At 37.9% G+C, this 11,332-nt stretch overlaps 1 protein-coding gene across 5 annotated transcripts in view; it reads left to right on the top strand.

Moving 5' to 3' along the window:
* LOC117329741 (periostin-like) overlaps positions 1–11,238 on the top strand; it is a 68,725-nt gene extending 57,487 nt beyond the window's left edge. For 4 of the 5 annotated variants that reach the window (XM_033887845.1, XM_033887848.1, XM_033887847.1 and 1 more), the window contains 9 exons: positions 410–566; positions 1,017–1,094; positions 1,550–1,766; positions 2,579–2,788; positions 3,346–3,483; positions 3,999–4,165; positions 4,796–4,932; positions 5,599–5,758; positions 6,138–11,238. In XM_033887845.1, the coding sequence (XP_033743736.1) occupies positions 410–566; positions 1,017–1,094; positions 1,550–1,766; positions 2,579–2,788; positions 3,346–3,483; positions 3,999–4,165; positions 4,796–4,932; positions 5,599–5,758; positions 6,138–6,371 (1,498 nt within the window). In that variant the 3' untranslated portion in view covers positions 6,372–11,238. The remainder of the gene's footprint in view (positions 1–409; positions 567–1,016; positions 1,095–1,549; positions 1,767–2,578; positions 2,789–3,345; positions 3,484–3,998; positions 4,166–4,795; positions 4,933–5,598; positions 5,759–6,137) is intronic. The other variant, XR_004533257.1, reaches the window with a different exon arrangement.
* The last annotated feature ends 94 nt before the right edge of the window (positions 11,239–11,332 follow it).

Genomic DNA, 11,332 nt, shown 5'->3' on the forward strand with positions numbered 1-11,332 from the left:
AGAAATTTCAAACTTGTGTATTTGTACTCATTTAAACAAATTTGCATGTTAATCAGCCAATGTTAGAAGACCACATTTAACTTCCTTGTAGTGTTTTTGTGCAAACCTGTATTAAGAGGCCACCTGTATTTAAAGACCACTTTAAGCTCCCCATAACATTTTTTCCTGTAAACCTGTTTTAAGAGACCACACATAACATGACAACATAAAAATCTACACATTATTAGATTTTGGTGGTCATCATTAAAGGTTTAAGGTCAAAGGTCACATTTTACCTCTTTCAAAATTTAAACCTTGTGTACAAGATATCTCATAAATCCCATTTTTTTTTTTTTTTTTATAAATGTGGAGTGGTCTATCTACATGACCCTCCTCTCACTTTACTTTTTACTTTTATTGTATTTCCCAGACAGAGGCTCCACCCCTGGACGTATCATGCACCGTCCCTCCTTCACTATCACGTTGTCACCGGGCGATATAACTACACGACCTTCAAGAAACAAGAGGAAGTACCAACATTGTACTACGGTGAAAAAAAACTTCGGATAAATAAATATCCTAGTGGGGTAAGTTCCATGTTCCTGGGAGGGGACAACCACCTGTTAATTCTGGTGTTACTGGGCACATCTGGTGTAACAACTAGTTTGGTTTCATTTGGTTTAATGTCCTATTAACAGCCAGGGTCATATAAGGACATGCCTGGTTTTGAAAGTGGAGGAAAGTACCTGGAAAAAAATCGCCGGCCTGCAGCCAGTACCAGACAAATGCCCCAAGTGGGTTTTGAACTCATGACCCAGAGGTGGAGGACTAGTGATAAAGTGTCGGGACACCTTAACCATGCACTTGGCCACCGCTGCCTCATATGTAAATATATATAACATCTAAGTAGGATTTTACCATAGAATTAAGGTATAATGCTTCACTTACTTTAACCATTTTCACACATGTGATATAGTTTTCTGCGAACTACATGAACCAGTACACTCATCTGATTCAGACATGTTGTTCTCTTACAGGTGGCTACGGTGAATTGTGCTCGGATCATGGTACCTAACCAGATGGCTAGTAATGGAATCGTCCATATCATAGACAGGGTAGGTTTTTATGGCTAAACCTAGAGATAAAAAATTTACACACTATTAACAAACATATACTGTCAATGTACGTATTTTAGTGGTAAACTTATTTTAGTGCTTTTCACTCTTGAAGCATTTCGCTAAATTATGATTGCGGTAATTACATTATCTCTGTGCTTTGCCTACAGCGAATATTAAAATGCACTAATTTGGATGCATTGCGGTAATTTGTTATAATTTGGAAATGTATGAAAAATGTTGTTGCACCAAAATTTGTACGTTTACAGAATTTAACTCTAAACCATAATTGATCAAACAAGGTCAGAAAAATAACGAGGAGAATAGGACCAGGCATTCCTTTATCAACGACAATGGCATGTTTAAAATTCTTTGTCACTACATGTTGTCTCTTATAACAGCAACGTCATCACCGATCAAGAATAACATTTCTGATGTTCTCTGTCTTTGAACAGTTGATCCGGCCGCTCGACTTCAGAGGAACCATCGCTGACGTGATCCTGCGAGACCAGCGTTTGACCAAATTTTCCCAAATGTTGTACAAGGCTAACCTCATTGATACTCTACAGAAATCCAAACATTTTACTCTGTTCATTCCCGAGGATAAAGCTTTCAAACGCCTGTCGTCGGGGCTCAATAACAGAATCACCAATGACAGAAAGATAGCAACAGGTATGGTTTCGTTGTAATCCTAGTCATTTGTAATTTTGCTATTTTTAAATTTCTGACAGATTTAAGAAAAAAAAACCCAACTATTTCTGCGTTAGCGACTATCTGAATTAGGCCACTTCCTCTCATATGTAACCATATTTTATGGGACTATTTATAGGAATATACAGTGTATGTTTCCTCTCTGTCCGTCCATCCTGTTTGTCTATCAATCCGTCCACTCAGTTTTTCACACTTTACTCAGCCATCCTTCAAGGTATGTTGATGAAAGTTGAAAGTGGTCCATAACTTCAGTATGAGTAGCTGTAGATCAAGTACGACTTTCAGGGTTTCTGGGTCAAGGTCATAGTTGCTATTTTTACCAGTGGCTGTTAGGGGACATGTATTGCTTTCGCAATACCCAGCATGCTTGTTTACTATACTTGAACCTGAATTATGAGACCAACAATCATATGTGACCTTGTTATGCCCCCGCTATGAAATGGGTGGCATATATTGTTACCTACGTCTGTCCCATCCCGTCCTGTCCCGTCCCCTCTCGATGCAATGTAACTAGCTTCTCTCAGGAACTGCTGATGTGGTTCTCACCAAACTGTTTTGGGGTGTCAAGTGGCAACAGGGGCATTCATGTCTTACAGACATTTTCTAGTTTATTGCCTCCTTTGAAAGTTCACATATGACAGTTTTGACTTTACTCTCCAACTATTTCTCTAAACCAAAGAAGTGGCCTGCACTGAAAGTCTTTATACGCTTTAGATTTTGAGCTTGCCGTTTTGAAAACAACCCTTCATCATCAGTAAATATATTTGTTACAGCTATCGCGAAGTACCACATTATAAAAGGTACGTACTGTGCTGCGTCCACGGTGTTGTCTGCTCAGTTGATATCCTTGGAGGGAGGTTTCCTTGCCTTCATTTGTAAATTCAATGGTAACTATGTCAACGACGCCAAACTTATAGAGGAAGACATCGTCACCTCAAATGGCGTCATCCATATCATCAACAAAGTCCTTCTTCCAAACACAGGTATGTGATGTCATATTGTCAGTCAGATTCAGAAAACAATGGATAATTAACTGTTATGCTTAAAATCTACAATATAGTCATCATAAAAATCTTTCGGTAATATACAGTAATATACAGAGAGAAAAGTATAAACAATTGTTCAGGTTTTGTAAAAATAGGATTTCACCCTGCTGCTTTAATCCTGACACTTTTACATGACCTTCTGGCTGTTCTGTATAAGAGGTCATGACTTCATGTCTGTTGTATAAAAGGTCATGACCTATCTACTGTAAAAGAGGTTATGACCTGTCTTCTGCATATGAGGTCGTCAATCTTCATTCTGTGCTGAGTTAGATGTCATGACCTTTTGTCTGTGCTATGTAAGAGGTCATGACCTTCTGTCTGTGCTATGTAAGAGGTCATGACCTTCTATCTGCTGTATAAGAGGTTATGACCTTCTGTCTGTGCTGTATAAGAGGTCATGACCTGTCTGTGTAGTATATGAGGTTATGATCTGACTGCTGTAGTAATATTGATATTGTTATGACAGAAATTATGACCTGTAATTTGTTTTGCAGTAAAAGATATCCTTCAAGTGGCGCATGAGCTGGATCTAACGAAGCTAACAGAACTAGTCCATCGATCGGGCTTGGCTGACTGGGTCCAGAGTAGACCGGAGTACACCTGGTTTGCACCTAATGATGCAGCATTTGAAGGTGAGAAATCTATAATTAGCAGTGTGTGAAGTCATTGTTCAAATGTATTTCTTACAAGTATATTGTCCAAGTTTGTTTGACATTTTCTTTCGCCAGGTGAAGGGTTTCCTGTTTGAAGCTTTAGCCATTGACCTTGACTTGCATTGAAGGTCACAACATTCAGACTCAAATATGTCCTACAGAACCATAAGGCATAGAGTCATGATATAGGCCAAATGGCTAATACAAAGCTATGACCAGGGCCCAGTTGTGCAAAAGGTGATTAGGCTAATCACAGTTTAATAACAATATTAAAATCCCGATAAGATAATTTCTGGTAAAACTTATTTGACAAAATTTTCTGAAACTATAACACCTACCAGTCTCTTCATACCTGCTGATTTTCAAGAATATACACACTTATTATTTGAAATGAAGGAGAAATTAGATTTTCAGTAATCAAGTTATTAAGCTAATCACCTTTTGAACTCTTTCACATGTTTGATGTCAGCCAGTTTTTCTTAACTTTGTTAAAGCTTTGTCGCCAATCTACAAAGAAGCTCTACAAGAACAACCGGGGTTGGTGGAGCAAATGCTGAAGTACCACACTCTAGAAGGAAGAATGAAGACTGACTCCCTGGTAGGGGAACAGACTCTGAGGACGGGTATTGATGCTAGGCTCAAGGTCGGCGTTTATCACAATGTAAGTCAGGTCAAGGTCGTTTTCAGTAGTCTTGTTAATTATTCCAATTCAGTGTATTACAGTGAAGTTAGAACCATGTCCAATCTAAATCAGTGTGATTGAGGGTCAAGGTCAGTGTGACTCACATTGTGATTGAGGGTCAAGGTCAATGTGCATCACAATGTAAATCAGGGTCAAGTTTAATTTGCATCATAGTTTAATTCAGGGTCAAGGTTAGTGTGCATCATAGTTTAATTCAGGGTCAAGGTCAATGTGACTCATAGTTTAATTCGGGGTCAAGTTTAATGTGCATCATAGTTTAATTCAGGGTCAAGGTCAATGTGACTCACAGTTTGATTCAGGGTCAAGGTTAGTGTGCATCACAATGTAAGATCAAGGTTAATGTATATTAATAGGTCAAGTTCATCAGGGCTGAAAAAAGATATTTATATTAATTGATATAGCATATGTGAACAATTGTTAAAAAATAAAGTTAATAGAAAGGCCAAGATCATTGTGTATATTGGAATGAAATTTATGGTTAGTTCTGGGTCAGATTCAACTTGTATCAAGATTAATTAGAACATGTCACAAAACAAAAGTGAAATCTCTATTAAAGTCATGATTTGCTGATTATTATTTTTGCTCTAGGGTATTACAATTGACAGTTCCCATATCCTCGATGGTGACAGGGAGAGTTCCAACGGACTCATACATGTCATAGACAAAGTCCTCATTCCACCGGAACTCAATCTTATGGACCTCATCGAGTCCGACCCAGAGCTTGAGTAAGTAATCAATGTACATCTTAAAACTGTTGTGTGGTTTGAAAATGAAGAGACACAGTATTCTACAGAATTCTTGTCAGTCAAGACGATATGACTTCTTGTACTCTTCCATGTTAACTGAATTTGAAATTTGATACCCCTTCCGACCCCCCACCCCCATCCTGAACCCAACCCCATCCCCTACCCCTCGGCTTTAATAAGAGAGATATAGAGTAATCACTATAGTAATGTTGTGTACAAGATATCTCATGTTTACACCATAGCATCAAGTTCTGCACCTGATTTTGTTTTGGTAATCGGTCAAGGTTAAAGGTTAAAGGTCAAAGGTCACATTTGACCACTTTTAAAATAAAGAAATTTGTGTAGCCATATCTCATGAACCTCTGAACAGATTTATTTTATTGATGAGGGAGATGGGGATCAATGTAAATCCACGCTCACTTTGCTTTTATTCCATGACATGCTTGTAAAACTAAACTTCAGATATAAAGCTGTTTTCTTCTTCATGAGATATTCTAGTCTAATTGTTCCCTTTCATAGCGAATGTTTCTTTAATATATCTTTTAAACAAAGAGGAATTACCTTTTGAAGTATTGTCCTTGGGAAAGATATGCTTCAGCTTTACCCAAGATCAATAATCATTTTCATTCCACTGTTGATTTTTAGGGTTTTTACCAACGCTATCAAGAAAGCGGGGCTGGAGGATCTGTTTCAGCAGAAGCCAGGCAAACAGCTGACTGTGATTGCGCCGACTACTGACGCATTCTATAGAATGCCGACATACAAGAGAGAGGATTATATGAAAAACAAAGAGAAGCTTAAACGGGTGAGTTTTGTGTGTAAGATTAACATGTTTGTCACTGATCTAAATCTTTCTAGAAATTCTATATGAAAAATCGTTGGTCAATACTAGAGGAGTTGTGAGAAATTTTCAAAAAAATTTACTCAGATAAAGTTACTCAGACATTAAATGTCACCCAAATGTTCTATGACATTTATAGACAAACTGCTCACATTTTGAGTCCCACTTCCTCAATGGACATCCGAGTGTCAGTCCATATCTGGGTGTTGCACTTATCCTCTACTGTTACAAATTATCCAAATATTCCACAAGTTAGACTCTCTATCATTGTAAACATGATAATAACTGATTAACTTTTGTTTTATAAGCTGCTGTAACAATCATTATGATATTACATTCACAGCTGATTGCCCGTCATGTGATCGACCGTGTGGTGGTCTCCAGTGGCCTTGACATGTCCACGACGTATTCATTGATGTCGCGACAACTTGAGCCTGTCGCATTCAAGCTGGAGTCTTCCGGTACACTATGGATCAATAAGTACGCCAAAGTCCAGGCCAGGGATCACCTCGCCCTTAACGGAGTCATATTCAAGACTGACCGTGTCTTACACTGTCTGTGTAAGGAAATCACGTGACAAGTGACCACTCGAGGTATCTGATGGGAAGTCCACTGTTGCTGATATTTTGACAATTTAGGCATCCACTGAGGCAAGTTGATAACAGAAGTCAGGCTGTTGTCTTTGTGGAAAGTCATGGATGTGAATTCCCAAGTGATGATACTGTTAGTTTTAATATTGAACTGAAGCACCTTCACACTGTGAGTGAAATACACAGAGCTGCTCAGAATCTCCACTGGAAAGAAGTGTTTTTTAAAGCTTAAGGCAGCTTGTCTGTGTCATTAAGGAATAATATACTCAACTCTCGAGCAACAATTTACCTGCGACTGCAAATCCAAGATGTCCGGAAGTGTGTTTTATGATTTTTTACGTGTGGCATGAAGAATACATGTCTGTGAATGTTTTTGCTTTTTGAGTAAATTATGGATCTCATAAGTGACGGGGATATAACTAGTAATAACCTAGTATCTCACCAGGGGAGATAACTTTATCTAGTATCTCACAAGGGAAGATAACTTTATCTAGTATCTCACAAGGGAGATAACTTTATCTAGTATCTCACAAGGGAGATAACTTTATCTAGTATCTCACAAGGGAGATAACGTTATCTAGTATATCGCAAGGGGAGATAACTCTACTTGGTATCTCCCATAATAAGAGATAATTTTATCTCGTTTTTCACAAGGGAGATAACTACCTGGCATCTCACAAAGGAGATAACTTTACCCAGTGTCTCACAAGGGAGACAACTCTACCTAGCATCTCACATGGGAGACAACTCTACCTAGCATCTCACAAGGGAGGTTACTCCATCAAGCATCTCACAAGATAACTTTACCTAGTATTTAACAAGTTAGATAACTCTACCGGGTATCTCGCAAGAGAGATAACTTTACCTTGTATCTCAAAAGGGAGATAACTTTACCTGGTATCTCACAAGAGAGATAACTTTACCTAGAATCTCACAAGGGAGACAACTCTACCTGTTGTCTCACAAAGGAGACAACTTTACACAGGGAGACTGAAGTGCTACCTTGCATCTCATAAGGGAGGTAACTCTACAATTATCTCTCAAGGATAATGCTTCCTTTTATCTCACAAGGGAAGTAACTCCACCAAGCATCTCACAAGGGAGGTAACTCCACCTAGCATCTCACAAGGGAAATAATTATACAACATCAGTGGCAGCATTGAGAAGGGAGATAACAACACCAACAATGGATGATGTAGAATTAGTGTCTGGTGGTGTTTCACATATCAGGGACCAATGTCATTTATCAGAACAATGGCCAGTAACATAATAATTTAACCGTAGTTCACTTCTCTTCTCAAGTGCAGTCTTCCTTATATTTATGCATGTGGCGCAAGAGGTCCAGACAGAATCGGATCAAAGGCTACAATAATTACGTTTGTTTTCTGGATTGTCGCGTTCTTCAAAATAACTTCATATTCAAATGGCAGCTTCATGGCTCACCAACGTCATTGCTGGAGTTTAATCTTCTCAAGATTTTAGGAAAAAATTACAAGGACCCAGAAACAATTTTTTTTTTTTTTCAATAGACATTTGAAAATATATTTAAAAATGAGTGATATATGTACTCCCCTTGGGCCAGGGGTTAGAAATGACACTGGACTGTCTTTACAAGTATTAACATCAAACTTCTGTTTTATCAACCACAAAAAAAAGTTTATCTATTATATATAATTATTAGTTGTCTCTTTTCTGGTGTATGAAATATTTTTGTACAAGTTGCATGATGTGGTTACACAATTGTACACATTATCAGTCCCCCACTAGGAACCAAAGGGATTGTAATCTGTCCATCCTATCTTTCATCCTTTTGCACTAAAACCTGTCGAGGATCTGCTACCCTTCATGTCACAGACTAAATTAACCAGGAACCTCATATTTGTGGTATGGGATCACCTAGTAGGTGAAGGGGTACCATGGCATGTATCAAAATTAGGTCAGTCTGACCTACATTTTGACTTTTGATCTAAATCAAAGAAAAAGCATGTCAGGGTTACATCTCCTGCAATACTTGTCCCTGGATAGGGTCGTGTGTCATGTACCAAAAGTAGGTCACTCTGACCTATATTTGGCCTTTGACATACATGTACTTCAAACAAAAACTTGTCTCAGGGCTTCATCTCCATCACGGTACATATTACTGAAACTACCTGGTACATACTTTGAATGTGAGTTTACCTTGGTAAGGCAGTGTGTCAGGTAATAAAGTAGGTCATTTTAACCTACATTTTGACCTTCGACCTAACACAAAGTTAAACTTTGTCCAGGCTCATTTTTTTTTACACTTCTTTTCACTGGAACTTTGTACATGGGACTTTGATTCACCTTGGTATGTGTCATATATCAAAATTGAGTTAGATTTTATGATGAATGATATCTTTTAAATAAGTGGTGCAATTCCTGTATTTTCTCTTCTTAACTTTATATTAAAATTAATGAAAACACTGCTATTATGAAGTTTGCTATTTCAAAATTTCATTTTGCTAGTGAAAACATTAGGCACTCGCAATGAAATGCTAGTGATGAAAAAAGTTAATTTCGACCCTAATGTTTTTTGTTTTTTTTTGTTTTTTTTTTTTACTCTATTTCAATATACATGTGTTGGTTTATTGTCAGATATTTGTAGTTTATAAGGGACCCAGTGTCCTGTCGTCTACATGAGGGCCAGTATAGGAGAGAGTGTGACAGGTGTGTCTATGTGGTAGTGATGTAATCCCCGTGTCATTAGTCCCCAGCTTTCAATGTCAGGACACATCATCTCATTATTGTACATACACCCGACGCAAATCTGATGTGAATTTTTTTTTTTTATGAAACAAACTCCTGTGCTGTGAAAGCAACAATTTTAAAAATATTTATGAGATTTGTTGAATACTTGCATGTCAACATTTTGAAAATTTGAAGGCACTGTTTGGTGATAAAGGTATGTCTCAAGAGATGAGATAAAATGTTTTTAGGTCACTGGAGACATAATGACCTGTTCTAATACTTTTTGTTTATCTTTGTCTGTTCGTAAACATTTTAAATTTTTGACTTCTTCTAAATAACCAAGAGGCCAGAGACCTGATATTGGGCCTATAGCATGCTTGGGTGAATGATATTGACCTCAAATTCAAGGTCGCATGCAGGAATTAAATCTGCCAAAATACATAATGTACATAAAAACTCAGGTGACCATTAAGGCCCATTGGGCCTCTTGTTTTTTTCTAAATACATGTATATGTCAGTTATCAATGAACATAGATTCCATGAAAAAAAGGCAGGCTTCTTCATCAGTGTAACTACAGGTATAATCTGGCTAGATAAATAATATACCCGTGTAGTATGGTAAAGTGAATCTCATGGTAAAGTGAACCGAAGTGAACCGCCCATGGTAAAGTGAAGCACTTCACTATTTTCTTAGTTGTATAATGTCTGGGGCAGGGCACTTATTTTCTTAGTTGTATAATGTCTGGGGCAGGGCACTTCACTTTACCATGGCCATGGTTGAAAAAAAAGTGAATTGGCAAGAAAATAGTGAAATGCTCCACTTTACCATGGCCATGAAATGAACCGCGGTTCACTTTACCATTATGGTATTTTGACCCCGGTTCATTTCACCATGCTTCAAAATACCATGCCGGTATAGTCTGGCCAGTTTAATACTAGTCTAGTCAGGCCAGATAAATATCAATATGGTCTCTGGCTTGGCTAGGTAAATGGTGGTATTGTATAGCCAGATAAATACATGTAGTCTGGTCAGATAAATACCAGTATGGTCTGGTCAGATAAATACCAGTATGGTCTGGTCAGATAAATTAATACAGGTAGTATAGCCTGGTCAGATAAATACCAGTATGGTCTGGTCAGATAAATTAATACAGGTAGTATAGCCTGGTCAGATAAATACCAGTATGGTCTGGTCAGATAAATACCAGTATGGTCTGGTCAGATAAATTAATACAGGTAGTATAGTCTGGTCAGATAAATACCAGTATGGTCTGGTCAGATAAATACCAGTATGGTCTGGTCAGATAAATACAGGTACAGTCTGGTCAGATAAATACCAGTATGGTCTGGTCAGATAAATACCAGTATAGTCTGGTCAGATAAATACCAGTATAGTCTGGTCAGATAAATACCAGCATGGTCTGGTCAGATAAATACAGGTATAGTCTGGTCTGATAAATACAGGTACAGTCTGGTCAGATAAATACAGGTATGGTCTGGTCAGATAAATACAGGTACAGTCTGGTCAGATAAATACCAGTATGGTCTGGTCAGATAAATACCGGTATGGTCTGGTCAGATAAATACCGGTACGGTCTGGCCAGATAAATACCAGTACGGTCTGGTCAGATAAATACCAGTACGGTCTGGTCAGATAAATACCAGTACAGTCTGGTCAGATAAATACCAGTATGGTCTGGTCTGATAAATACAGGTACAGTCTGGTCAGATAAATACCAGTATGGTCTAGTCAGATAAATACAGGTACAGTCTGGTCAGATAAATACCAGTATGGTCTGGTCAGATAAATACCAGTATGGTATGGTCTGGTCAGGTCAGATAAATACCAGTATGGTCTGGGTAGATAAATAGTGGTATTGTCTAGCCACATATATCCTGGTATAGTTTAGCCAGATAAATACATATACAGTCTGGTCAGATAAATTAATACTGGTAGTATAGTCAGGCCAGATAAATACCAGTATAATCCGGCCATAGAAATATGGCATATATAGTTTGCGTAGATAAATGCTGTCTCTTTCATGTAAATATATCTACTGCTATCATTGTTCAGTTGTAAATTAACCTATTCAAGCATGCAATTGTACACTGACACAAAATCAAAATACATTGTCTTACAAGTTATGTGCTTGTTGTGTTTTATATGCGATAGGTCCGAAACACTTACGGAAATACAGGCTATTTAGAAAAGACCCCGAACACCTACAGAAATACAGGC

The sequence above is a fragment of the Pecten maximus genome, chromosome 6, assembly GCF_902652985.1.
Source record: "Pecten maximus chromosome 6, xPecMax1.1, whole genome shotgun sequence".
Taxonomy (NCBI): Eukaryota; Metazoa; Mollusca; class Bivalvia; order Pectinida; family Pectinidae; genus Pecten; species Pecten maximus.